The sequence below is a fragment of the Equus quagga genome, chromosome 10 (genome assembly GCF_021613505.1).
Source record: "Equus quagga isolate Etosha38 chromosome 10, UCLA_HA_Equagga_1.0, whole genome shotgun sequence".
In the NCBI taxonomy this organism is placed as follows: Eukaryota; Metazoa; Chordata; class Mammalia; order Perissodactyla; family Equidae; genus Equus; species Equus quagga.
The window spans coordinates 83,155,319-83,180,939 of record NC_060276.1 but is presented as its reverse complement, the minus strand read 5'-3'; the positions used below and the strand labels follow the sequence as shown (position 1 = coordinate 83,180,939).

Genomic DNA, 25,621 nt, shown 5'->3' with positions numbered 1-25,621 from the left:
GTTTGCTCTGAGGGAAACCCTAAACAGTACCTGGCACAAGGTAAATGCCTGATAACCCTTCACTGAATGAATGAGACCCCAAGGGCAGGGCAACAAGCAGAAAGAGGAGCCCTGGATCTGTGTAGGAGAGTGAGGTACTCTTAAGTGGTCTCAGGAGAGCCAGGTAGGCCCTGAGTGGGTTCCCCTAGGCTTGGAACCTCGCCCTTTGCTGTCACCCATGTTGTCTTCCTATGGATTCAGATTTTCTTTTTCTAGGCAGAAGGTGGGAGACAGAGCAATTCCAGTTTAGCCTCCCTGAAATTCCCGATGCTATCAGAGAACCCCTCTGCCTAAGATGCATCACATACCAGGCCAATTCCAACCTAGGCCTTTCTACTGGCAGGACTCTCCTCTGGGTTTCCCTACCCTTTCCTTCCCATCCATCTGTCCTTTAGTCTGACCTGACTGACCCGCTCTCTGACTTTCCCCCGACTCCTCATCCAAGCCCCTACACATGCTCTCCCTCTTCTTTTATCCATCTCTGTCCAGTGCCCCCCCCCTCCCCTCCACCCCCACTCTGTCTCCAGCTTTTTTTGGCTGCTGTCTCTTCCTCCTCCTCCTCCCTCCTTCCGTGACGCTGAATACTTTAATCAGGCCTGGCTGTCCTGGTTTCTGGAAATACCCGCGTGTGGGCAGTGGCTCAGGGCTGAAACAGGGGATGGATGGATGGGGGTCTCCAGGCAGCCCCAGACCCCCAGTGCAAAGATGCCAAAATCCAGGGGTGTGGTCCATGCCCGTCTCCCTCTGGGGAAGGGAGAGCAGGAGGTTTATTGAACAGTGGGGGAGAGGTGGGAATTCAGAGGGCATGGACACAGGCCATCTCATCTCCCAAGTCTTCCTCATCGAAGCGAGAGAGGATAGACTCCTCGTCACTATAAAGTGAGCTGGTTCCCTGTGCCAGCAGGTCACTGGCAGCACTGTCCATCTCATCCAGTGTCAGGCGACATGCGTCTGCAATCTCCTGCTTGGCCAGGGCCACGAAGCGCGGGTCTCGGGCAAAGAGGCCCAGGCCCTCAGAGATGAGCACCTAGGGGCACAGATGGGATCAGTGTTGACAGAGGGTACAGCATGGAGATGAAGCAGAGTGCACAGAGAGGTCAGTGTGGATAAACGATGTATCCATGAGGGCATGCAGGGAAATCAGCAGGCGGCTGGTGGTGCCACATCATACTGAGCAGGAGTCGCAAAGCAAAGGGATCATTACATGCACAACACAGAGACTGGGGACCCCTTTTCCCTCCTTCTCAAGCTCCCACCTCTCCTTCTTCCACATCCCTCTTGCCCGTGCCCCTTCTGGACTCACAGCTTCCACCAGGCTGTCGGCACTGCCCCTTTTGCCATGGCTGGGGTCCGAGTGGGTTCCAGGCACATGCAGACAGGTGAAGGTGCGCAGCGGACCGCTGGATTTGCCGAGGTATCCCTCCCCCGCTGCGCCCTCCTCCACCAATAACAGTGGGGCGTATAGGAGCCGACCCCGCTGAGGAGGAGTTGCCCAGGAACCCTGGACCAGAGGAAACGTCATGGGGACAGTGATTGATGGGTGGGACGTGAAGGTCTAGGACTCAGTCCTGTGCCTACCTCTTACCCCCCAAACACAACTGGAGTCGAACCGAATGTGTGTAAATTAGACTTGAGTTTATTTAAGAGCGTGGAAGAGCTGGATTTAAATCTCAGCTCTGCCACTTACTAGCTGTGTGATCTTGGGTAAGCCTCTCTGGGCCTCAGTTTCCTCATCTGTAAACTGGGGCTAATAACCGTACCCACCTCACAGGTATAACGAGGATCATGTGAATTCATATGTGCCCCGTTCTTTAGAAGGGTCTGACATGTAGTGTGTTTGATAAATTCAGCCTGGGCTGCTCCCAACCCCTCTGCCGCCTCACCTGTGCCCTGCTGGGCCCTGAGTTGCGCCCACGGTGATAGGTCCCTGGGATGGGTAAATCTTCACAACTGCCCTGGCGCCGCAGACACTGGATGGTGAAGGAGGGCTTCCGACCTGGGGATGGAGTGGGGGACACCGGGGGCAAAGAGTAATGTCAGTGCCTCCCCAGCCCTCTCCCCTTGGGGGCTCCCAGGACCCATACCCACTCTCACCTGCAGGCGTGGGGGGCAGCAGACGGCGGCGTGGTACATGGTGCCCATCCACGTATCTCTGGGGTCTGTGAGGTGGCAAAAGGATGGGGCGCAGGGCAGTCCCTTCCTGTTCGTCTAGGTAGGAGAGCCTGTGTGGGAAGGAGGGCTGGGGGTGAGCTCAGGCCTAGCCATGGGCGATGGGGTGCCATCAGTCCTGCCCTCCCACACATGGCTCATGGGCTCATCCTACGTATTGTGGCCAGAGTACTGGCTGGGGACTTCCTCTTCCTCATCCTGTTTCTCCTGCCCTTTGGTTCCCTTGGGCTGAGAACTTCCTTCTTCGGGAATGGTGAAAATGAGAACTCCAGAGCCTCTCCTGGGGAAAGTGAGGCAAGTTAGGCAGACCAGATTGCCCCAATATGTGGCCCTGGACCCCTGGTTCCCTCTCATTCCATGCCCCATCTCCTACAGAAACACTGGGCTTTTACTTTTTTGCTTTTATTGGGAAAAATTCACATAACATAAAATTAACCTGTCATCATTTTAAAGTGGACATGACCTTTCCTTTAATAGATGTTTGTCTCATTGGAAGGACCCAACATTTCAAAAAAAAAAAAAATCAAAGGTGGCCTGTTGAAGAGACATCTTCAACATAAGAATTGGAGGTGTGTTGAGGGGTTGAGAAGGAGGCTGTAAAAGCTAGATGTGACCTCGTTTCATCCTTCCATCCCCAGGCAGTAAGGTGCTATTATCATCCCCCTTTCACAGGCAAGGGAATTGAGGACCATGGAGACTAAGTGACTAGCCCAAGGTGACTTAGCAAATGGCAGAGCCAGGATTTGAACTTAAATCCATTTAGTTCCACACCATGTGCTTTTTGCCTTGAACCTTTGCATTGCCTTTCTCACACGAATTTCTCTATTCCTACCTGGGCCCGTGAATCCCCACCGTCCTTCCCAAATTTCTATTCAAAAGCCCTCTTAGGTCCTCCTCGTATGCCCTGTGAACTACCCCAATACAGTGGCTGGTCCCTGCTTTCCCTCACAATCTTCCCCCAGGCCCTTGACCATACCTGTGGGTGTGGGATCCAGTCTGGGGCACACTGGACTGTCTGGAGTTGGGAGCCCCCCCATCGTCATCACTGGGTGCAAGAGAGAGTGAATCTGGAAGTCTGTCCCCAGCAGGCAGAGACACAGAAATTACGGAGCTCCGGCGAGATGGGGGCTGGGAACCCATCGAGGCCTGTGGAAGTCACAGAACTGAGTGTTGCATCTGTGTTATATCTAAGTCACTTGGTCATATAGCGTGTCTCCAATGAGCTCCCCAGGGGCTGACTCTGGGTCTCGCCCTCCACCAGTGGATGGTAGGTACCAAATAAACATTTGTCTATTGCAGGGGGCTTCTCCCCAGAGGCAGTGTCGAAGTCATTCAGGGGACTGAGGAAATGTTTTACAATCAAGAGTCCCTTGGGGAGTGAAAACTTTTTGTCCTTACTTTGTACGTTTGTGAGTCCTTCTCATCTTCCTCCTCCTCTCCCTCCTGTCCCTCTTCCTCCTCCTCCTCATCTGTGTCACAGGTGAGGGCCTGCCGGATCTCAGGACCCAAGTCCTGTAGGCTCCTCAGACCAGCCTAGGGGTGTGGAAAAGGAAGGAAGCAGAACAGCTCAGGGTCTAAACACTCCGTCCATGAGCCGGCTTCCCATGCAGGCATGGGGGTGGGGGAAGGGGCCCCTCAGCCACCCCTGACCCTCTGTGGGTCCTGAGGCCTCAGTTTCCTCATCTGTGACATGGGTTCCATGAGATTAAGAGGGTGGTCAGCCTCAGCCACAGTGTTCCCACATACCCCCACCCACCCTAGGCCCCACTCTGAAGACCTGAAGGGCAGAGGAAGTGCTTGGGGGGGCCTCGGTCCCTAGTAGCCCCTTCTCTTTCCTCCGCCGGAATTTGCGGAAATAGTCCTGGATCAGAAATGTGGCATAGAATTTGCCCACGGTGACCTCTTCCTCTGGGGGCAAAAGAGAGGAGGCAAAGTCACACAGGGGTCTTCTGTTTCCCCCACACTATCCACGGCATGGACATCCCTTCGCCCCTCCCCTTCAGCCAGTGCTGGTTTTGTGGTGATGAGAGCAACCATCTGACATTCAGAGGCGGGCTCAAGGAATTGCGGTGGGGCTAGCTCACCGTCAGCAGGGGGGATGACCTCATCTAGCAGCTTCTGCTTCATCCGCTTCCAGATCTTTTTGATGACAATCCGAAGCTCCTGATTGGCTTGCTCCAGGTTCCCTGCATTGGGAGAGGATGTGCAACATGAGCCAATAGGAAGAGCCCTTCACAACCATTCCCTCACTGTTGGAAGGGGCTTCACAAGCTTCTACTGCAGCCACACACCGCCCCCATTGAACAAGTGGGAAAACATGCCTGGAGAAGCCAAAGTCACCCATTTTGAGGTTCAGAGCTAGGAGTGGGGTCCGTCACTCAACGAGTTTGCTCTCTGTACCCTCCCCAGGGGCCCTCCCGCTCCTGCCCCTTCCCCATCCCTCCCACACACCTTCTGTCTTGATCTTCAGTGATGTCCGAACCAGGGCAAAGAGTGTGGCATTGAATGTCACCGTCCCATCTGAGTTGAGGGGCATATTCATCGCCACAAGTCTCTGTGCATACCAGGGACATGGAACCCACTTTGAGCTAATGCCGGGGATGCAGGCACGAATGCCCAGGGGCAGAAACCTTTGAGGATGTAACCAAATATCTGCTCCCCACCCAAGGCAGGGTCCCTGCGCATCCCTGCTGTGTGGTGGACAGCCCTCTCAGAGGCAGGAGGGCTGAGTGGGGAGGTGCACAGACCTTGCAGGCCACTCGGTGTGGGCACAGCTTCCCGAATCCCAGTGGGGGCTGGATGCGTCTCAGCAGGGCAACCACATCCAGGTGCTTGATGCGGCCCCTGGGGCAGGTAGGGGTGGGTGGGAGGCACCACTGGATTGGAGACACCCCCTCTAGCCCTTTCTCAAGGCTCCGCCAGCTCATCACTACCTCCCCCCACCAATATCCCAGGGCAGTTGGGGTGGAGGGAGGCAGAGGACAGGGGCAGTGGGAACCTTGGGGCATCTACTGACTGGGTAACGAGAGGCATCGGTCAGAGGTTTGGGGGCTGAAGGACTGTGTGGGGCAGTGTACTGGTCCCTGGGATCCCAGGTATGGGTTAGAGGGCATACTTGGCCCCAGGGTCATATTCGGACCAGATCCTCTTGAATTCATCGAGGTGATGGGGGCCCAGGATGGACCAATCTCTGGTTAGATAATCAAAGTTGTCCATGATCACGGCCACAAAGAGATTTATGATCTGTGGGCCAGTGAGCAGGGGGGCGGTTAGGTGAAGGGCAAAGCAAGGTGTGAGGGGTTGGTGGGAGGCTGAGGTAAGCTCATATGGTCACTGGGTCATGAGTCCCTGGGTTGATCTTGTCGCCAGGCCAGCCCTTTCACCCACTCTGAAGATCTGGGCTCCCCACCTCATCCCAGGACCCCTCAGGGCCAGCCCCCATGTCAGTGGTGGTGGTTGTGGGGAAAGGATCCTCACCAGGAAGGCACAGAGCATGAAGAAGCTGATAAAGTAGGCGATGGCAAAATTGCTGCCACAGGTAAACTCCTCGCCAGGGCTGAAGTCAGACTCAGGGTCACAGCGACTCCCGGGAAGGCTGGCAAGCATTATCTCCTGCCATGCCTCACCGGTGGCACACCTGGGGATCACACATGGGTGCCATCCTGGAGAGGAGGCTATGAAGTCATAGCAAGTGGCATTGTGGGGGTGGGAGGGGTGAGATGATCCACGTCTTGCCAGGAGCTACATCCGGCACAGACAGCACTTCAATATTTTCGAAAGCTGGCATGGCCATGTTGATGACAGTCATGTTTGCATTTTACAGATGGGGCACTGAGACTTAAGAAGGGGATACATCTTACAGCCAGAAAAAGGATGTCTGAGGCTAGAATATTCTAGAAGCCTCTTCAGATCACAGCCAGAAAAGGTCTCAGGCAATATGGAGCCCCATGCTGCCCTGTTATTTCCACAGCTCAGGCAGTCTGGGGCCCAGAGAGGGTGTGTGGGCACCTAAAGGCATGCTGCGGACTGAAGTGGCATGGGAGGGGATAGATGTCACCTGAACAGAAGCAGCACAGCCTGTGGAAAGGTCTGGAAGTTGTTGTTTCGGTTGATCTGTGTGCCGTCCTGTAGAGCCACCTTGCCAAACATCTGTGGGCAGACATAGCCTGTGTCAGAGGGGTGAACCCATGCCCCCATAGGTTCCCACCCATTTCACAACTCCTAATACCCAAAGGATCCTCACAACCCTGACGAGCACGCACTGCTGATCCCGTTTCACAGATGTGTGGACTCAGGGTTATCCAGCTTGTCTGTCTGTTTTTCCACCCACCACCCCCACTTTGGGGCTATTCCTACCTGACCCCCCTCAGCAGAAGAGTACCTGAGGGATGCTCCCTAGGGCCCCTACTTGCCTGCATCCCAATGACTGCGTAAATGAAGAATATCATTGCGATGAGAAGAGCCACATAGGGCAAGGCCTATGGGGGTGGAGAGGAGGATAGACACTCAGGTCCAGGCAGAGAACTGTAATCCCCAGAATGCACTGCTGCCTCAAGCCTGGGCCTGCTGAGAGATGTGGTCCCTCCCCAAAGTGCTTATGACTACCAGTGTCTCCCAAACGTGGACACAGTATTAAATACAAGAGTAAGGTCAGTGAGGTCAAGGCAGGTTGGGAATTGAGGGCCTAGAAAAGAGAAAACTGGAAATGGTAAGTTGCAGATAGGTATGGCACGCTGGGAGATGTAGATCTGGAGGTGGTAAAAGGGCAGGCTGAGAGGTGTGAGGTGGGGGCAAGAGGTAGTCAAAGGGATGGGAAGTTACCTGGAAGGACTTGATGAATGTCCAGAGCAATGTGCGGATCCCTTCACCCTTACTGAGAAGCTTGACCAGCCTCATGACTCGGAAGAGGCGAAAGAAGGTGATGGAAATGCGAGAACTGTCCTCAGAGCTCTGGGGTTGGGAGTGTAGTGGATATGTTCAGTCTACATTTGCCCCAGCCACCTCCCTGTCTCATGCTTTGGCCCTCCCAGCCCCCAAACTCCTCAGACTCAAGCCCCGGGGTGGTCAGGGAGCATCTCTAAGGACTCTGAGGAAGAAAGGAAGGGAGGGTGGGTGTGGAAATAAGCAGAGAATCCCTGTGGTGAGGTGGGGGCTACCTCGCCAAGATGGCCACCGTTCTGGAGGGAGATATGGCCAAGACAGAAGTAACAGAGGAGATGATGAGATCACAGGCCCAAGTGAACAAGGGGAGAAATGATGGAGCAGATATAGGGGATAATGGATGGTAGAGTTATTATGCAAGGGACGATGGGGAAGATTATGTGGTAGTGGATCAAGATGGTTGTGGGACAAGTTAATGAGGTTGGAAGGGAAAGGAGAGGGTTCAGGAGATGATGGAGGAGAGATATTGGAGTGAATGGAGGAAATGATGGAGCCAGTGGTTTCATGGAGATGATGGAGATGAGAGGACCGATGGAGGACCCAATGGAGAAGCCGGTGATGGAGATATAGAAGGAGCAGCATTGTCAGTCGAGGTGACAGAACCATGTAGTATCCAATGGAGGAGATGATGGAGCCAACAGTGCAGCCAGTGGTGATGACAGAGCCGTGAAAGACCCAATGTCAGAGACAATGGAGTCAGTGGAGGAAATGAAGCCAATGAAGGAATCAGAAGAGATGATGGAGCCAAAGCAGGAGTTGGTGGAGATGATGGAGTCAATGGAGGGAGATGTAGAGGCAATGAAGGAAATAATAGAAATAACAGGATAGTCATTTAGGAGGTGGTGGATCCAGAGGATAGGTTGCAAATGGAATAAGGAAGCTGGTGGAGGGGGATTTGGCTGAACCCAATGGGGACTCAGAAGAGACAGAGCTAAAATGAGGAGTACTGAGTCTCTAGGAGTGGGGTGGATGTGAGTGGGAGCCACCCACCCATGTGAAAGAAAGCCCCGGGGTTGAGTTGGGGGAAAGTTAGTAGGGGGAGAGTGGGTTTGTGGAGAGGCCAGTCCTCACATTGACTTCAGTGACGGCAATATCCACTATGCTGCCCACCACAATAAGAGCATCAAACGTGTTCCAGGCGTCGGTAAAGTAATGCTGTAGGCAGAAAGAAAGAAGTGCCCTGTCTTAGAGCTAGCAAGCTAGGGTAGGGGGCCAGTAGTGGTAGGGAGCGTTGAGGAGGCAGGGATCTGGCTTGGACCATACGATGGGCCTACATCTGGATCCCTCTCACTCCCTAGTCTCATGACTCCCCGGCTGTTGCCCCCACTGAGAGCTCTGCAATGAGCTCCACCTCAAGGAATTAACCCACTGTGGGTGGGTCTAGGGCTGGAGGGCACCTTGGGTTTGAAGGCGATGATTTTGAGCACCATCTCAACAGTGAAGAGGCCAGTGAAGACCATGTTGAGGATGTCCATGGCGTAGTTGAAGGGAGCAGTCTGCTCATAGTGCTGGAGGAGGAAATCAGATGTGAGACAGAGCCTGAGGCAGAGATCACCCCCACCCCAACCAAATATCTTCTGGCTTGGACTGAGGTGAGTCTGGGGATGTGGTAGCACTATGGGTTGGCAAAACCTCTTACAATGACTGCCTCCAATTTTGGTTATTGGAAAGCCCAGCTCTTGATTTCCCAGCTTTCCTTGGAGCTAGTTCTGACTAACCAGACAGAAACATAAATCTACTGCTGCCTGGGTGGCTTCTGTGAAAAATATTTTTGCTTTCCGATAAAAGGTTCAAATGAGGAGAGCCCCCTACTGCAAGCTTCCCTCCTTTCTCCTGCCTTGAATGTGGCTTTTGTGCCTGGAGCTGTGGCAGTCATCTTGTGATCATGAAGCAACAATCATGAGAATAAAAGCCAACTAGACAAGAATAGTGAAGCAGAAAGATAAAGCCTGGGTCCCTGATAAGCAATGAGCAGACAGCCTACCTCTACACTTCCTGTTATGTGAGCTAACTACCATATTTCATTGACTCCAGGATGCACATCTTTTCACATTTTAGAATCTCTAAAAGTGGGATGCATTTCACAATCAATGGCAACTTACAATAGCCATCTGCCACTTTTTTTTTTTCACATTGTTACATCTCTGAAATCAGGATGCAACTTACAATTGTTGGCCTTAGATTTGAAGAAACATGGGAAATGTCTTTATAGCTTAAGTCTCTGTCAGTTGGGGGGGCTTTGTTACTTGCAACCTAAAGCATTCCTAACAGTTCCCAAGGGATTGCATGGACAGAATAGGGTCAGGTGTGGAAGAGGTTAGAGTGTGAAGCTCAGACCTGCATGGCTAGAGCGACTGTGTTGAGCAGGATGAGCAGGAACATGAGATACTCGAAGGCAGCAGAGTTCACAGTGGCCCACACGCGATACTGATGTGGGTTCTTGGGGATGTAGCGGCGGAGTGGCTGGGCCTTCAGGGCATACTCCACACACTGGCGCTGCATATGGGTGTAGGACATGAGTGAGAAGTGGGGTCCCAAGGCAAGGAGGTAGGGGGTTACTATGGATTAGGGGTCAGAGGTCACCTGATTCTTGTCCAGCTCACAGTTTTGGTACTCCTGCTCGCCCTGGGCACGGAAAGTGATGATGACAAAGCCTACAAAGATGTTCATCATGAAGAATGCAATGATGATGATGTAGACAATGAAGAACACTGAGATCTCCACGCGGTAATTATAGATAGGGCCCTTGTCCTCTGCGTGTGCATCGATGGCCTTGTATAGCAGCCTGGGGAGCCAGTGGGGGCAGGTGAGGGGATATCCCAGCCCCTTCAGACCTGCCCCCAAACACCTTATCACAGACACCTCAGAATCTCCTGATTGGCATCTTAAAGACCCTCAAGTCCCCTGACCTAACCACCTGAGACCACCACATATACCCCAAGAGACCCCCACCAGGCCATCAAAGACCCCAAAATCTCCTGTCCCAGCCCTCCAGAGACCTAGAGATCCCCATACAGCCCTCCAAAGAGTCCCCATACAGGCCCTCAAAGACTCCCAAATTCCTTAAGTTCTAACAGACTCCCAAATCCCCTTCCCCAGCCACCCGGAGATCCCCATGCAGCTCCCCAGAACTCGCCCACAGGCCCCCAAAGATCTCTAAATCCCCTGTCCCATCAACTTGAATTCCTTGCTCCATCCTCCCCAAAGAACTTCAACTAGTACCCTGAAGACTTGTGCAGCGCTCCGGAAACCCCTGTATCTCCAGCTCCATCTCCTCTGAGATCCCTGCCCAGTCCCCCCAGATCTCTATCTGGTCCCCCCTAAATTCTACCCAGTTCTCTCTAGATTTCCACCTAGTCCCTCTGAGACCTCTACCCAATTCTTGGAGACCCCCCCAGGTCCCCAAAGCACCCCCTGGCAACTTCTGGAAGACCCCTACCCAGTCCTGTATATCCACCAGTCCTCAGAAAACTCTATTCAGCCTAGAGAGACCTTCATCATATCCCAGGAGATCCCAAGCCAATCCCCTAGAGACTCCTGCCCTTTCCTCTGCCCACCCCTGGGGCTCTGCCCCTTACGCAGGCCAGCCTTCGAAGGTGGAGACGGTGAACAGGGCCATCATGGCTGAAAGGACATTGTCAAAGTTGAAATCGCTGTTGACCCAGAGCCGTTCTCGGACCAGGGGCCGTGACACATCTCCATCGGGGTAGACCAGGAAGGAGCCCCTGTGGATGTTGCAGACAGGCTGGGTGGGGGAGGAGGGGTGGGGAGCTGTGGAAAGGGGACCGGGACTGCCTCCAGCAGGGAGGCAGTAGGGCACAGTGGTGGAGTTGGATAGCTTGGGTTCAAATCCTGCCCCTCCACTCCGCTTACTAGCTGGGTGACCTTGGGCATTTAACCTCTCTGTGCTTCAGTTTTCCCCATCTATGAAATAAGGGTAATAACAGAACGTATTTCCTGGCTTGTTACATGGGTTAATTAAGTCAGTCATTGAGAATAGTCTCTGGCACATAGTTGGTACCATATATGTTAGCTATCATCACTGTTATCATCATCATCATCACCACCCAGGAAAAAGTAATACTAATAATGGCCAACATTTATCAGCACTAAGTATATGCCAGGCACTGTGCTAGGCTTTCCCTGTAGTAACTTTACATTGTAGTACACTCTCCATGTAGTAACTCATTTACTCCTCACAGCAACCTTGTGTGAGCTGCACTCTTTTTAATCCTCATTTTTCAGTTGAGGAAAATGGGACTCAGCAAGGTTAAGAAATGTACCAAGTCTCATGAGATGGATTTGAACAAAGAGTGTCTGACTTCAAAGCCCATGCTTTTAACCACTACCCTCCACAGGAGTCTCAAGGTGAAAACAGGTACTTGGCAGTGGAGGGCGGTGGAGGGGGGTGGGGGGGGGTGTTTGGGGATTGCTGGGGAATCCAGAATGGAATGTAGGCAGCTCTGGGGAATGTGGAGAGGGGTTTTGGGTAGGTCCTGGGTTGCCTCTTAGCGCTTGGTGAGATCTGAGGGGCTTTGCAGTTCTTGGGGGATTTCTGGGGGTGTATCTTGGGGTCTTGGGGAGTTCTGGGGATCTTGGGGGCCTTGATAAAATCTGGGGGGTCTCTGAAGTTCTTGGGAGGAAGCTCTAGGGGTTTCAGGGGCCTTGGTGAGATCTAGGGGCCTCTATGGCCTTTGGGAGGGGTCCTAGGCTCCGCGGAGGGCGGGGTCTCAGGTACTCACTTGCATTCTTGGGGGGTGTGTTTGGCCTCATCAGTGCAACTGTAGAATTTCCCCTGCAGGGAGGATATTTGTCAAGCAGGTTCATCTTTCACCCCCGACCTTGACCCGTGCTTGGGCCTCCCTCCAGTGTTCTCTCCCACCTTGAAGAGCTGCACGCCAATGCAGGCGAACATGAATTGCAAGAGTGTGGTCACAATCATGATATTCCCGATGGTCCGGATGGCCACGAACACACACTGCACCACGTGCTGCAGGAACCCACGGATATGGTTAATGGACACCACAGGCCATGGTGGCCACTGGGCAGGGACTCTGGGTATGAATGGGGCTCGGGGACTTGGGCTGGGGACATGTGGTCAAGGGGCGGTGATAAGGGCCAGGGATGTGTGGGCATCAGCCAGGAATAAGTGTTTGCCAGGCAGGGGTATGTGGCCACATGGCAGGGACTTAGATCAGAGAAATGTGGCCATTGGTAAGGAATATATGGTCACTTGTAAGGAACATGGATTAGGCTACATGGCCAGTGGTCAGGGATGTGTGGTTACACGACGGGTCCAGGCTGTGTGGTCAGGAATCAGTGCAAATGGTCAGTTTGATTGGTGATCCTGGCCCCAGGGGTGGGGCAGGGCTGGGGTCCTGTGGGCCTGGGGGTGTAGAGCATGGTTACCTTGAGTCCCTTGGCCCTGTTAATGGCTCGGAGGGGCCGCAGTACACGGAGTACTCTCAGAATCTTCACCACCGAGATGGCGCTGGAGCTGGGGAGGAGACAGTCCTCAGGCCCTAGCCTGGGCCTGGCCTTGGCTCTCTGGGAGGAATGGGGTGGGTAGAGAGTCACTCACTGGATGCCAAAGGAGATGAGGGACACGCTGACCACCAGCAGATCCAACAGATTGAACCAGTTACGACAGAAGGAGCCGCGGTGCAGGAAGGCCCCAAACACTGTCATCTGAGGGGTAGGAGGACATCAGTCTAGACCCCAGATCTGAGGATATCAAGGGAAGCTGGGGATGAAAACAGGGGAGGTGGGCTCTGGGTGGAGCATGGGTTGGGGCAACTGGAGGTATGATTGGAGGCCCATTAGTCACCTTTAGCAGAATCTCTACAGTGAAAATGGAGGTGAAGGCATAATCGAAGTACCCCAGAATCTGCGGGGTGAGAAAGAGGGAGAGCCACTGAGTCATGGCTGAAGGGAATCCTAGGTGTGTGTGTGGGTGTGGGTGTGCACATGCGTGTGTACCACTCTGTAAGTTTTGCTGTCCATCCCTCCCTCCCTCTCTCTCTTTCTCCCTCCCTCATCATCATCAAGGACTTCTCTGCAAGCCAAAGCCTTGGCCATCAGGAAGACTAGGGTTCAAATTTGGGCTCCTCTGCCTCTACCCAGCTACACGGGTGCCCTCGGCCTGCTCAACCTCTCTGAGCGCAGCTTCCTCCTCAAATACTGATTCCCCTCCGTGGTGCTTCCTCAAGTGTGGTGCATACACAGTAAAGCCTGGCACTGCGACAACTGCCATTATTCCTCCTCTCTCTCTGCCCAACTAGGGGTATTCTCCCTGTCTCCACCCTGGCCCCAGCTTGTGCCTAGTAGGACACCCCTGGGAGTGTCCCCTCAGCCCCCAGCCAAAGGCTTACGTGGTTGCGGAAGGAGTGGGCTCGGATGGGGTCCTCAGCGGCCAGGGACACACTGCTGAGGATGATGAACACCAGGATAAGATTGGTGAATACATGATGGTGGATGAGGGCATGGCAGGCCCTCCTCAGCCTGGAGAGTGGGGGATGGGCCATAGTCAGAACCCAGGACCGCAGAGTTGATTGGCGGAGTCCGAGGGGTACAGCTCAGGCCCTGTTGCATCCATCAGGGCGTGTACCTGGCAGAGCCTTGGCTGCTCCCTGGCCCTCCACCTGCCCCAGCCCTTCCTGCTTCGGCGCCCTGCCCGCTCCCAGCACTCACGGGTTGGTTTGGCTGAGGCAGAAGAAGGCGCTGCCCTCGGGGATGGGTACCACTTTCTCCTTGGGTACAACTTCTTGCAGGAGTTCCACACGCCCTGCACCCCCTTCCTCCTGTTCCTCTTCCTCCTCCTCTTCCTCCTCCTCTTCCTCCATGTCTGGCACCAGAAGAAGATCAAAAGAGAATTAATTGTAAAACACTTAGATCAGTGCCTGTCACACAGTACATTCTTCCCATCTCCCTTCTAGAATGGCAGCTCCTCAGAGAAGGGCTTTTAGTTTGTTTTGTTCACTGCGGTGTCCCCAGCCCTTAGAACAGTGCCTGGGACAGAACAGGAGCTCAGGAAATGCATGTTGAATGAACACAGCAATCCTTGCTGTTATATACACATCATCTTATAATAAAGGCTCTGAGAAGTTGTGCAGTAAAACAAAACGTGTTCTCTTCTTTAATCTCAATGTCCCATATGTTGCTGGCCCCACACCAAGCCCATTATTTGCAAGATGATCTCAGAAAAGGCTGCTCCCCAGAGAGGAAGGTCTCAGGGGTCAAGAGTTCTGCCTGGGTGCTGTCCCTAAGGTCCCACACCTCCTCCACCTGGACCTGCCCACTTACCTGCTCCTTCATTCTTTGCACCTTCCTCTTCCTCATTCTCTCCACCAGACACCTGGGGACAGGAAGATGGGGGTCATCGATGGTAGGGAAGACACTAAGGGATGGACACAGGGGAGGCATGGAAGGGATGCAATAATGAAGGAATGAATAGGCAGAGGATAGAGGTTAAAGACAAACACACATAGACAGGTATTGGTGGTAGTGGGAGGTGTAGACAGTGCCCAGGTTTCTAACTCACCAACTCTCCATTCTCCTGGTGGGGGTTCTCCTCAGTGCTCTTCTCCCTGTGCGAGGAAATGGGGGGTGATCGCTAAGGATTGTGGCCAATAAGCAAGGCTGAGGAGGGCATTGCAGTCAGAACACACCTTTCTTACAATCTCCTTGCTTCTGTCCTCATTCCCACAGTCTGTTCTTCCCACAGCAGCCAGGGTGATCCTGTTAAATCCTAAGTCTGGTACATCGCTTCTCTGCTCCCACTCCTCCCATGGCTCCCTCTCACTCAGAGCAAAGACTAAAGTCCTCACTGTGGCCCAGAAAGCCTGCCTCAATCTAGCCCCCTATTCTGCCCATTTGAGCTCACCTCCTACTCCTCTCCTCCTTGCTCACTCCACTCCATGGTGTCTCCATGGTGTTTTTTTGAATGTGCTAAGAATATTAATACCTCAGGACTTTTGCATTTGCTGTCCTCTTGCCTTGAACACTCTTCCCCCAGATATTTGCATGGCTCACTCCCCCACTTCACTCAGGTCTCTGTTCAACTGTCACCCCCTAGTGGAGGCCTTCCTTCATGACCCTAACCAAAATAGCAATCTTCACCTCTCTCTATTCTTTTATTCCGCTCTCTTTTTCTTCGATACGTATTATTAACATGTGTTTAGTTAAATTATATTATATATTCATTTGTTTGTGTTTTGCTTGCCTTCCCCAACTAGAATGTCAGCTCCACAAAGGCAAGGTCAAGGGAACTACCGTGACCCCTGCTGTCTCCTCAGCGTCTAGAACAGGGCCTGGTGCGAAGTACGTGCTTAATGAACAGATGTTGAATGAATGAGGACTGATAGGTTGGATCTGGGGGCAGGGGTTGCTAGGCATCCACCAGAGGCATCGCTGGCGGCGTGGGGGGTCCAAGTCAGCGATTCCAGGGAGAGGCTGTCTTGAGGGTGGAGCCAGACCTCACCTGCCTTTGTTCTTTTCAGTGCCTGTATCTCCGCTGGCCAGGTTGTCCACAGCAATGGCGAGAAACACGTTTAACAGGATGTCTGGGGTGAGCTCAGGCTGCAAAGGATGGAGAAGCGGCCTGCCTGTGGACCACTCAGGTCCCCCTATCCACTCCCCACCCTGCCACCATCCAGCCCCCCAAGCCTCTGAGGATACAGTTGCCACAGATGAAGAGGATGATGAAATAGACGCACACCAGCATCCCTGGGAAGAAGGGGCCACCGTAGGCCATGATACCATCATACATGACCACGTTCCAGTCCTCGCCCGTCAGGATCTGAGGGTGGGATGTCACCGTGAAGCTCTTGGGACTCTCCCCCTACCCAAGGGTCCTCTTAACCCGCCCATCCCATGATGTCCAGGCCCCACCTGAAAGACAGTGAGGAGGGCCTGAGGGAAGGTATCAAAGGTGCTTCGCTTGGTGTGGGTCTGGTCAAAGTTGAACTTGCCCCCAAACAGCTGCATGCCAAGCAGGGAGAAGATGATGATAAAGAGGAAGAGGAGAAGCAGCAAGGATGCGATGGATTTCATTGAATTTAGTAGGGACGCCACCAAATTGCTCAGAGATGCCCAGTGCCTGCAGCAGAGATGGAGGGGGCAGGGTTGACATGTCCAGTGGTGAGTTAGGAGCCAGGGCAGGGCTCCAGCTTGAGATGCAACGGGGCGGGCTGGGTTAAAATGAGCTTTGGTGTCAGGGTTGGAAGTGATTTTGAAGTTGGGGTGAGGTGGGAACAAGAAGTGAGGGGAAGGGTGAGTTTGGGGTTAGGGTTGGCATTAGGGGTGCAATGGGACATGAGGTTAGGATGGAGGTTATATAGAAGTTGGTAAAGCTAGAATTAAGTTTCAGGTTGTGACTGGAACTGGTGTTGGGGTTAGGGATTGGGGAGTATTGGGAGTTGTAGATGACTGAATTGTGGATAAGGTTGCGGTTGAAGGTTGGGATAGAGGAGAGGATGGGGATGAGATTGGGGCTGGGGCTGGGGCTGGGAATGGGGTTTTGGTTGGAGATAGGCTAATGGTTAGGAGTTAGGGTTGTGGGGGTTGTGGTTAGTGATGGGGATGGGTCTGCAAGTTAGGGATGAGACTGTTAGGGAGATGGGGTTGGCTTGGGATTGGGTGTGGGGCCATAAACAAGCTTGTAGATGATGAGCAGTTGGGTGTTGAGGTTAGAGATGGTGTAGTGGTTGGGGTTTCGGGATGGGGTTTGGGTTGGGGATGAGTATGGAGTTGAGTTTGAAGATGGGGTTAAGGTTGAGGAAGGGAATGGAGATGGAGTAGACACCCTCCCCAATGGACTTTAATCTTCATGAAGGCAAGAACTTGTGTCTGCTTTGATTCCTGGTGTTTCCTTAGGGCCTGGGAGGGTGCCTGGCACACAGTAGGCACTCGGTGGATGTTTGCTAAATGAATGGTGATACGGATTAAGTTATCATTGAAGCTGGGATGGGAGCTGTTGGGGCTGTGTTTGGGGTCCCAGTCATCCCCCCCCCCCAAACACACCTGGTGACCTTAAAGATCCTGAGGAGGCGCACACATCGGAGCACTGAGATGCCCAGGGGCTGCATGGCGCCCACCTCCACCAGGGTGGTCTCCAGGATGCCCCCACAAACCACGAAGCAGTCAAAGCGGTTGAAGAAGGAGGAGACGTAGGTAGAGGGGCCCAGACCGTACAACTTGAGAAGCATCTCCACCGTGAACAGACAAAGCAACACTTTGTTGGCGTACTCTGTGGGGAGAGGGGCAGGGGTGACTGGGCTAGCCAGTTTCTGTGGTGACACATGAGGAGGTACGGGCCATGGGGCGATCTGAGGTAGCTGGTATTGGGCCGGGCGCGGGCTGATGACGGGGTTAGGGTTAGGGATTGGGGTGAGTTCGTAGGTCAGAGTGGGCGAGGTTTTGAGGGGTTTGGAGCTGGGGCAAGGGGCAGAGTTTGGGTGAGGGCCTCAGTCAGCCTCTATGAGTCCAGAAGAACTCTAATTCAATGGCAGAATGAGAGTTTGGGGTTTAGTTGGGACTGGGGCTGGTTTGAGGGTTGGGATTAGAAGTGTGCTCAGAATTCAGGCTGGGGCTGAAGTTAAAATGAATAATAGTGAGAGCTAACACTTATCAAGTGTTAGCTTTATTTGGGCCAGGCAATGTTCTATGCACTTTTCACTTTAACTCATTTAATCCTCCCAACCACTCCATGAAGTGGATACTATTACTACCCCCATTTTGTAGATGGGGAAATTGAGACACGGAGGGTTAACTTGTCCAGACAGTGTGATGTTAAGAGCCTGGACTCTGGAGTTGGGCTGCCTGGGCTTGCCGCTCACTAGCTGAGTCCTGAGAGTAGTCACTTAACTCTTCAGTACCTTGGTGCTCAGTACTCTGTGTTTTAGTACTTAGTTCACAGAAGGGTGTGGTGAACAGAAGCTGAGTTAGTACATGTAAAGCGCTGAGAACAGCTTGACGCACACAGCAAGCACTACAGAAGCATAAGCTGGAAGGTGGGAGGGACAGGCTGAGGCTTCTGCATTTATTTGGGTGGGAAGGCAGTGCCTGGGGTCTGTGGAACCCTGGAGGTCCTGGATTTGGACTTCTGGGGTGGAGGGAATTGGGGGCTGGGGAAAAGGGCTGGCAGGTGGGGAGCGCACCCTGGGTCTGGGTGAGCCATACGGGCTGCCCGTGGTGCTCTGAGGCGATGGTCAGCGTGTTGAGGAAGACGAGCAGCAGCACGGCCCAGTAGCACGTGTTGGACTTCACAGCCCTCCGGCAGCGCGCCCGTAGGCCTCGGTTGGCTCGGCGGAGGCGGCGGCTGGGGAGGGGAAGGGGGAACCCACCAGCTGAGATCGCCCACCTAAGCCTGCCCTGGGGGGCTCAGATGGGGGAGCCTGGCAGTCATGGGGGGCTTGGAGGTAGAGCTCACAAAGTCATGGGACCCAGGAGTCACATAATTTTCCCAACTCACCAGACCCTGGTTTTCATGATCTTGTTTCTGGAAAAGAGAGGGGTGAGAGGTTGGCGTCAAAAGGGGCTGAGGGGCAGTCAGCAGCTGGGGTCAGAGGTCAGGGGCTGAGGTCAAAGTTTGAGGCTAAAGTAAGGACTGGGGTGAGGCTCTGTATTGGGTTCTGAGCTGGGTCAGGGGTCAAGGGCTGGCGGTGGGGGGGTCCTCACAGGCAGAGTGTACAGCTGGCCAGAGCCCCCTCCTCCTCTTCCTCATCGCCTGGGGTCTCTGCCATCGAACCGGTGTCACTGGCTGGGAGGCTGGCTGTGGGCAGGGTGGAAATAGAGGTCAGCATGTGAAGACCCTGGGGTTCTTCCCTTGGCTTTCTCCTCTGCCTACCCATCCCGCCTCCCTCCGCCATCTGGCTGGACCCCCACCATGGCTGCTGGTGGAGTGTGTGGAGCGGGTGGAGTGACTGAACCAGCGCAGGTGTCCACGTCTCCTATTGGTCAGCTCTGCCAGCTGTGGCCCTGCAGGGACAGGGAGGACGGTTGGGGAGCATGACCCAAGGCAGGTTAGGGTGTGGGGGGCGTTATTTGGAGTCTTTGTTCTGGGTACAGGCTGAGAAGGGTATCTGAGTCTGGGTCTGTGTCCTAGGCCGTAACAGGGGGCTGGGCCTCGAGCTGTTGCAGGTTGGGGCTGGCTCTCGGGAGGGGAGCCCACATCTGAGGCATGCATGGAGCAGGGAAGGGGCCAGCCAGGGGTTGCCTACGGTGGCCGGCCCGGCCCTCTTCAACCACAGAACCATCAGCTGAGGGGTCTTCGATGTCCAGCTCCTCTGCCTGTGTGATCCAGTCCAGGTAGCCCCTCAGGTCCTCCTCCAGCTGCTGCTTCTCCCGCAGCTTCTGGAAGTCTCCTCGTGCTTTGGCCTTCTCCCTCTCCTTGGAGAACTCCCTGAGGGAGGAGGATAGAGGGCCAGGTAGGGGAACCACCCTGGCTCCCTTGCCTTCACCATTCCAGCTACTCTGACCTCCTTGCTGTCTTTGAATATGCCAAGCACATTCTAGCTTTGGAGCCTTTGCCCTGGCTGTTCCCTTTGCTTGGAACACTTTCTCCTCAGATATCCACATGGCTCACTCCCTCATCTCTTTCACATTTTTACTCAGTTAACACCTTCTCAAGGAGGCCAGTCCTGACTGTCCCTATTTATAACTGCAAGATCTCCCCATTCCTATCTTTATCCTTCCTTTCTTTCCATAGCACATATTCCATACTAAACACTGCATATATATGTGTGTGTGCATGTGTATGTACACACATGCATACACTTATTTATTGTGTGTGTTGCTCTTGTCTCTCTCCTCACCAGAATGTAATATTCAGGAAGGCAGGGATTTTTGTCTTTTGTTCCCTTCCTAAAATGGTGCCTTGCACATGGTAGATGCTTAATGTTCATTGAATGAATGAAAGGGTATTTCAGATGGGTTTTGAAGGATGGCTAGGAGTTTGCCAGGAACAAAAAAGGGACAGGGCTGAGGGGCAGGATGAGGTTGGTGTCTAGGCTCCTCACCCGCTCAGGACGCCAAGTACAAGGTTGAGGACGAAGAAAGACCCAAAGATGACAAGACTCACGAAATACAGCCAGGGCAGCTCATACCCCATGGCATCCTGCATCTGGGGAGAGAGAATGCATCCCTCAGGGTGTGCAGGTACTCCCGCCTGAGCTGGAGGAGGAAAGGCAGGTGTAGCCACCTCATTGTGTGCCTGCTGTCCACCTCACCCAGTAGAGCACGTCAGTCCAGCCTTCCATGGTGACACACTGGAAGACCGTCAGCATGGCGAAGAAGAAGTTGTCGAAGTTGGTGATGCCTCCGTTGGGTCCTGCCCAGCGCCCGCGACACTCGGTCTGGTTCAGTGTGCATGCACGTCCCGAGCCTGAAGACGCACAGGGCGACGGGTCCTCCTCCGCTTCCACGTCTGCGGGAAGACTGGAGCTCTGGGCTCCGAAACACGCCCACCCACAGTCGCTGCCACCCTGGAGCCCCGCCCGCCTGGAAAGTTTGACTCAGGGTTCTAGATTTTTCTAAGTCAAGGGCATCCCTTAGTCCCTGACTCTGTTGGGTCAGGATTCTGAACCACCCGGAAGCTGAGTCCCACTCACAGGGATCTGGAGAGTGGGACTGTAAATCTCAGGGCAGAATCTTCTAAATAACAGTAAAGCATGAGTCTGGGGATGGAGTCTTGGAATTTGGGAAAGTCTTTTGAAAAAAAGGGTGGAGGCAAGGCTCGGGCTGGGGTCTGGATGAAGGGCCTGAGTATACGCGGCCAGGCCTGGAGGATGGAGTCTTAAGTGCCCAGCAGGCCCTTGGCCTGTGGGTGAAGTCTTGTGATACGGCGGAGCAATTAGTGAGGGGGGGGGGCGGTTGTAGTTCGGCCTTAGCGGGTAGGGCTTGTTTGCCCGGGGGTGGAGCCTGAGCCTGGGGGCGGAATCTTGTGAATTTCGGTGGGTTTCCTTGCGAACAGGGTGGGGCCTAGGAGCCAGTGGAGGGGGCGTGTCCTGTCCCGGGAGGGGTGGACTGTCTGACCAGATCCCAGGAAGTAGCACGTCTTGTGCATGCGTCCAAGGAACAGCTCGAGTCCGATGATGGCATAAATGATGATGACGAAGAGCACGAGCAGCGCGATGTGCAGCAGTGGCACCAGTGCCTTCATGATGGAATTGAGCACTATGTGCAGGCCTGTGGGGAACGAGGGGCAGGTGAAGTCGGTGGGAGGGGGTCATCTCAGCCTTCCTCCCGCTTCCCTCCTCCACCTCCAATTCTGGGGGTCGTGCCACTCACTTGGGACCCCAGACACCAGCCTCAGTGGCCGCAGCACCCGAAACGCCCGTAAGGCCTTCACATCGAAGCCGCCAGGCTTCCCTCCAGTATGTGGGGCGTCCCCGGGCCGTCCGGGGCCCTGCTCCAGCAGCACGCTGAAGAGCCTGATGGGGAAGCATGGGACGAGGAGGCGGGGATCAGGCCTTGGGGACCCCCTCCACCCCTCACTTCTCTTCGGAAAAGCACAAGTTGCTGTAACTGGAAATGCAAATAGGGTTAAAATGTGTTAATATTCCTGATTCTGGCGGCCGAATGAGGGCAGTCTGAAGCAGTCCCTTCTCTGAGCCCCAAATTCAGCGGACCCGGGGTGAGATGTTGATCTAGGGTGTGGGAGTGTTTCCCGCAGACGCGCACCCGACCACGACGATGATGAAGTCGAGTAGGTTCCAGCCATTGCGGATGTAGGCGCTGGGATGGAGCACCAGTCCGTAGGCCACGATCTTGAGCACAGTCTCCACAGTGAAAATCACCAGGAATACATATTCCACCTGCTCCTGGGGGTGGAGCCCGGGACAGGGCGGGAGATTGGGAAGTTATTTGGGGGTGGGGTTTGACGGAGGCCGGGGGCGGGGGGTGGGGGGGGTTGTGTGGCAAGAGATTGGAGTATAGTCGGACGGAGGGTGGGGCTGGGCAGGGGAGGGTCATGTGGGTCAGAGAGAGGCAGGGCCTGATTAGGGGCAGGGCGGGCGCGCCTCACCAGGTTGTGATTGGCAGTGTTGGAGTCATCCTCTGGGAAGGGGATGTAGACTCCCAGGGCTACGCAGTTGGCAAAGATGGTCAGCAGGATGAGGATGTCGAAGGGCCTCAGGTGGACACAGTCAAGGACCCAGGCAGAGTGGTCTCAGAACCTCCACATTCCCTTGGGGCCCTCCCCACCCAATGTTGACCCTTGATCCCAAAGTGACCAGCCCTGACATTCCTAGGCCCTCCCCTGATCAAGGCCTTGACTTTGACCCCTCTGGAAACCTTAGGCATCCTCAACTCTTGTTATGATTTAGTCCTTGACTATTGATCCCCTCTGGTGACCTTCACCTTTCTCAACTTCCCCTTGAATCCAGTTCTTGACCCTTGATCCCTGGTGACCTCAGCCTTCCTCTATTCCAGCCCCGACCCAAACCTTGACTCTTAGTACCCTGGTGACCCTCACCCTTGAGCCCTGCCCTTGGCCTTTCAGGATGCTTCCACTCCACAATGCTGATGCAGGACCGCCGTAGGGGGTTTGCCAGGGTGAGGCAGAAGAGCGCCCGGGGTGACCGCTGGGCACTGGCCACTGCCACTGTCTTGTGCTTACTGTGTTGAGTCCTTCGCTTAGGGGTCCCCAGACCCGAAGCCCCGCCGGTTTCACCCCCTGATGCTGGAGGCTCAGGGCACAGCCCCCATTCAGGACCAGGGCCTGCTCCATTGGCTGGACTGGGCTCTGGGGTGGTGTCTGTATGGAGAAACCGAGTCAGGGAGGGACAGGATATTGGGGCAATCATGGCTGCCTCCTAACTGATCCCATCTTTCCATCTGAGAGGAGAGAAGAACATGTAAAATTAGGGAGATTTGGGGGTACCTGAGTTAAGGATTGGGGGGTAAGAGTTGGTATTGGAATTGATTGGGGGTAGAGTGAGAGTTTATAGGGAAGTGAGGGCGAAATTACGTTTCCAAGTGAAGTAGGGTTCAGTGCTAGACTTCAGGGTAGAGTTTAAATTGGCATGGGGTAGGATTAAGTTTATACTTGGAGGCAAATTTAGCATTAAATTCGAGTGGTGGATTTTGGGTTGGGTTTCAATACAGGTAGGAGTGGAGTGGGCTTGAGATATGATTTAGGGTTAGGACCGGGTATTTGAATGAGTTGGGATTAGAACTAGGATCAGGGTTAGGGTTGAAGTTGAATTTGGGTGGGATTTGAGTTTTGCATTGGGGTTTTCAGCTAAGGCCATTCCCATGGCCTTGTTTCAGTCTCCAGGGGCAGTGGGTTAGCCTGGTTAAGATCCCCAGCTTTGGAGGAAACAAGCTGTCTGAGTTTAAATACTGACTCTACCCTTGGTAGCTGTGTGTGGCCTTGAGCAAATTAGGTAAGCTCTCTGAGCCTCAATTTCTCTATCTGTATAACAGGATGATAAGAGTACCTACATTATAGGGCTGTTGTGAGGATTAAATGAGTTCAGCATTCAGAAGAATGTCTGGCACATAGTATTATTCCCATTCTGCAGGTGAGGAAACTGATCCAAACAGAGAGTTTAAGTGATTTGATGAAGTGGCTGAATTGGGAGTCAAACCCAGGCAGTCTCTGACTCCTCATGAACTACTACCACCATCTGCTGTGTGTTCTCTCTCTATTTATTTTTTTTTTGGTCCTTAAAAATGGATCTGCGCTCTTTCGGGAAGGTCAGAGATCCACTCACTAAGAGTATTGACATCCAGAGGTTGGGGTTGAGGTTAGGCAACCTTAGAGCTCATGGTAAGGTCTGTATCTACATTGGGGTTTGGGCTCTAACAGGGGTTTGCCCTCTGGTAGGTAAGGTTTGTGTTAGGATTAAGCTTGGGGCTGGCTTTGCAGTTGGAGTTGGGGTTGGCACTAGATAGGGGTTGGGGCCAGGATTGGGGCTGGGTTTCAGTTGGGAACTAAGGCTGTGGTTGGGGCTGGGAGGCCATAGTGGGCAGTGTTTGGGTTAGGCTCCGGTGGCGGTAAGGCTACGTTTGAGGCTGGCTGGGATGGGAACAGGGTGATGTGGTTCTGGTTCCCCAGAGGCTCTCCGGAGTGGGGTCCCAGTGGGCAGTGGGCAGGTCAGAGGGGCTGAGGGTGGAGCAGAGCCCAGGCTTGCTCCAAGGGTCTGCAGGGGTGGAAGGCTGCTCTCACCTTTCCCGCCTTCAGATGCAGACATCCTCCTTTCGAGGTTGAAGAGCCATCTGCACCCAGCCCCCTCACTTCCCCCAGCTTTGGAGGGATTAAGGTCACAGGGCGGGGCCACAACAGGGTTGGATGGGAGAGTGAGCAGGGGGCTAAGATGGGACATTTGTGAGCCAGAGCCTGGCAACTGGAAAGGTGCTGATTTTTGAAAAATGTTTGTACAAAATATATACCAGCACCAAACAGTTAGAAACTAAGATGAGAAAAATGATATCATTTCCCAGCAGTATCTGAAATTTAAAGTACATAGGAATAACTCTAACATAATACATGTGCAAGATCTCCAAGGAAAAAAATTATCAAATATTATCAAGTGATTAAAGAGGCCCTAATTAAATGGAGAGATATATTAAATTTATTAATTGAAATAGTTAATATTGTGAGGATGTCAATTCTTCCCAATGTGGTCTAGATATTCAATGCACTCCCAAACAAAATCTCAAAAAGATTTTTCCGTGGAATTTGACAAACTGATTCTAAAATGTATATCGATATACAAAGGACCTACAAAAGCCAAAATCCTCTGAAAAAGAACAAGATGAGAACTTGCCATATCAGATATCAAGGCTTGTTATAAGGCTACAGTAAGTAAGAACAGAGTTCAGAAACTGAGCTCCACATATATGCACACGTGATTTATGACAAATGTGGCACTATTGAGCAATGAAGACAGGGTGGTCTTTTTAACGAACGGTGGTTAGATGAATGTTTACTGTGTAATTATTCTTTGGAGTATACACATATGTATAACATATTAAAATAAAGCATTTATTGAATGCCTGAATACTAGTAACTACAACTTACATAGTGCTTTTTACCGTATTATGTGTCGGGCACATAGTACAACGTGCTTTACATGAATTAGTTGTTTTACTCCTAGGAAGCAGGCACTATTAATAGTCTCATTTTGTAGACGAGGAAACTTAAGACACTGGGAAGTTACGTAACCTGCCCACGGTTGCACATTTAGCAAGTTGAGTTAAAGACTTGAGCTAAAGAGCTGAGACTCAACCCTAGTCGCTTTGTGCTAAAGCTCTTGCCCTTAACTTGTACTTGACTTGTACACTTCCACAATCTAGAAGATGAATGCCGCCTTAAATGAATGAGTCAAGAAGTCAGTCTCCGTCCCTCCCCTTCCCTCCTAACGCACACACCGACGCACAGACACACACAGAGACAGAGACAGAGACAGAGACACAGACACAGACACACAGACACAGACATAGACACACAGACACACAGACACACACA

The 25,621-nt window shown here is 53.2% G+C and overlaps 1 protein-coding gene across 1 annotated transcript; it reads right to left on the bottom strand.

The window, feature by feature from the left end:
- Positions 1-835: 835 nt before the first annotated feature.
- On the bottom strand, positions 836-24,344 carry CACNA1F (calcium voltage-gated channel subunit alpha1 F). The gene is made up of 48 exons (XM_046673369.1): positions 24,320-24,344; positions 22,654-22,903; positions 22,172-22,277; positions 21,829-21,968; positions 21,436-21,578; positions 21,181-21,333; positions 20,376-20,572; positions 20,166-20,269; positions 19,368-19,549; positions 19,033-19,125; positions 18,826-18,919; positions 18,620-18,646; positions 18,306-18,466; positions 17,170-17,395; positions 16,039-16,246; positions 15,826-15,946; positions 15,629-15,710; positions 14,690-14,735; positions 14,452-14,503; positions 13,840-13,993; positions 13,521-13,650; positions 12,977-13,036; positions 12,731-12,837; positions 12,559-12,646; positions 12,032-12,139; positions 11,892-11,944; positions 10,728-10,874; positions 9,733-9,934; positions 9,487-9,645; positions 8,547-8,657; positions 8,221-8,304; positions 7,365-7,385; positions 7,030-7,158; positions 6,621-6,686; positions 6,266-6,357; positions 5,686-5,845; positions 5,324-5,451; positions 4,956-5,052; positions 4,660-4,762; positions 4,293-4,394; positions 3,986-4,116; positions 3,607-3,741; positions 3,185-3,354; positions 2,381-2,488; positions 2,134-2,261; positions 1,923-2,035; positions 1,343-1,540; positions 836-1,066 (listed from the first exon to the last, which is right to left on the bottom strand). Exons 1-48 carry the CDS (start codon positions 24,342-24,344, stop codon positions 836-838), a joined length of 5,925 nt encoding a protein of 1,974 aa, XP_046529325.1.
- Between the last annotated feature and the right edge of the window lie 1,277 nt (positions 24,345-25,621).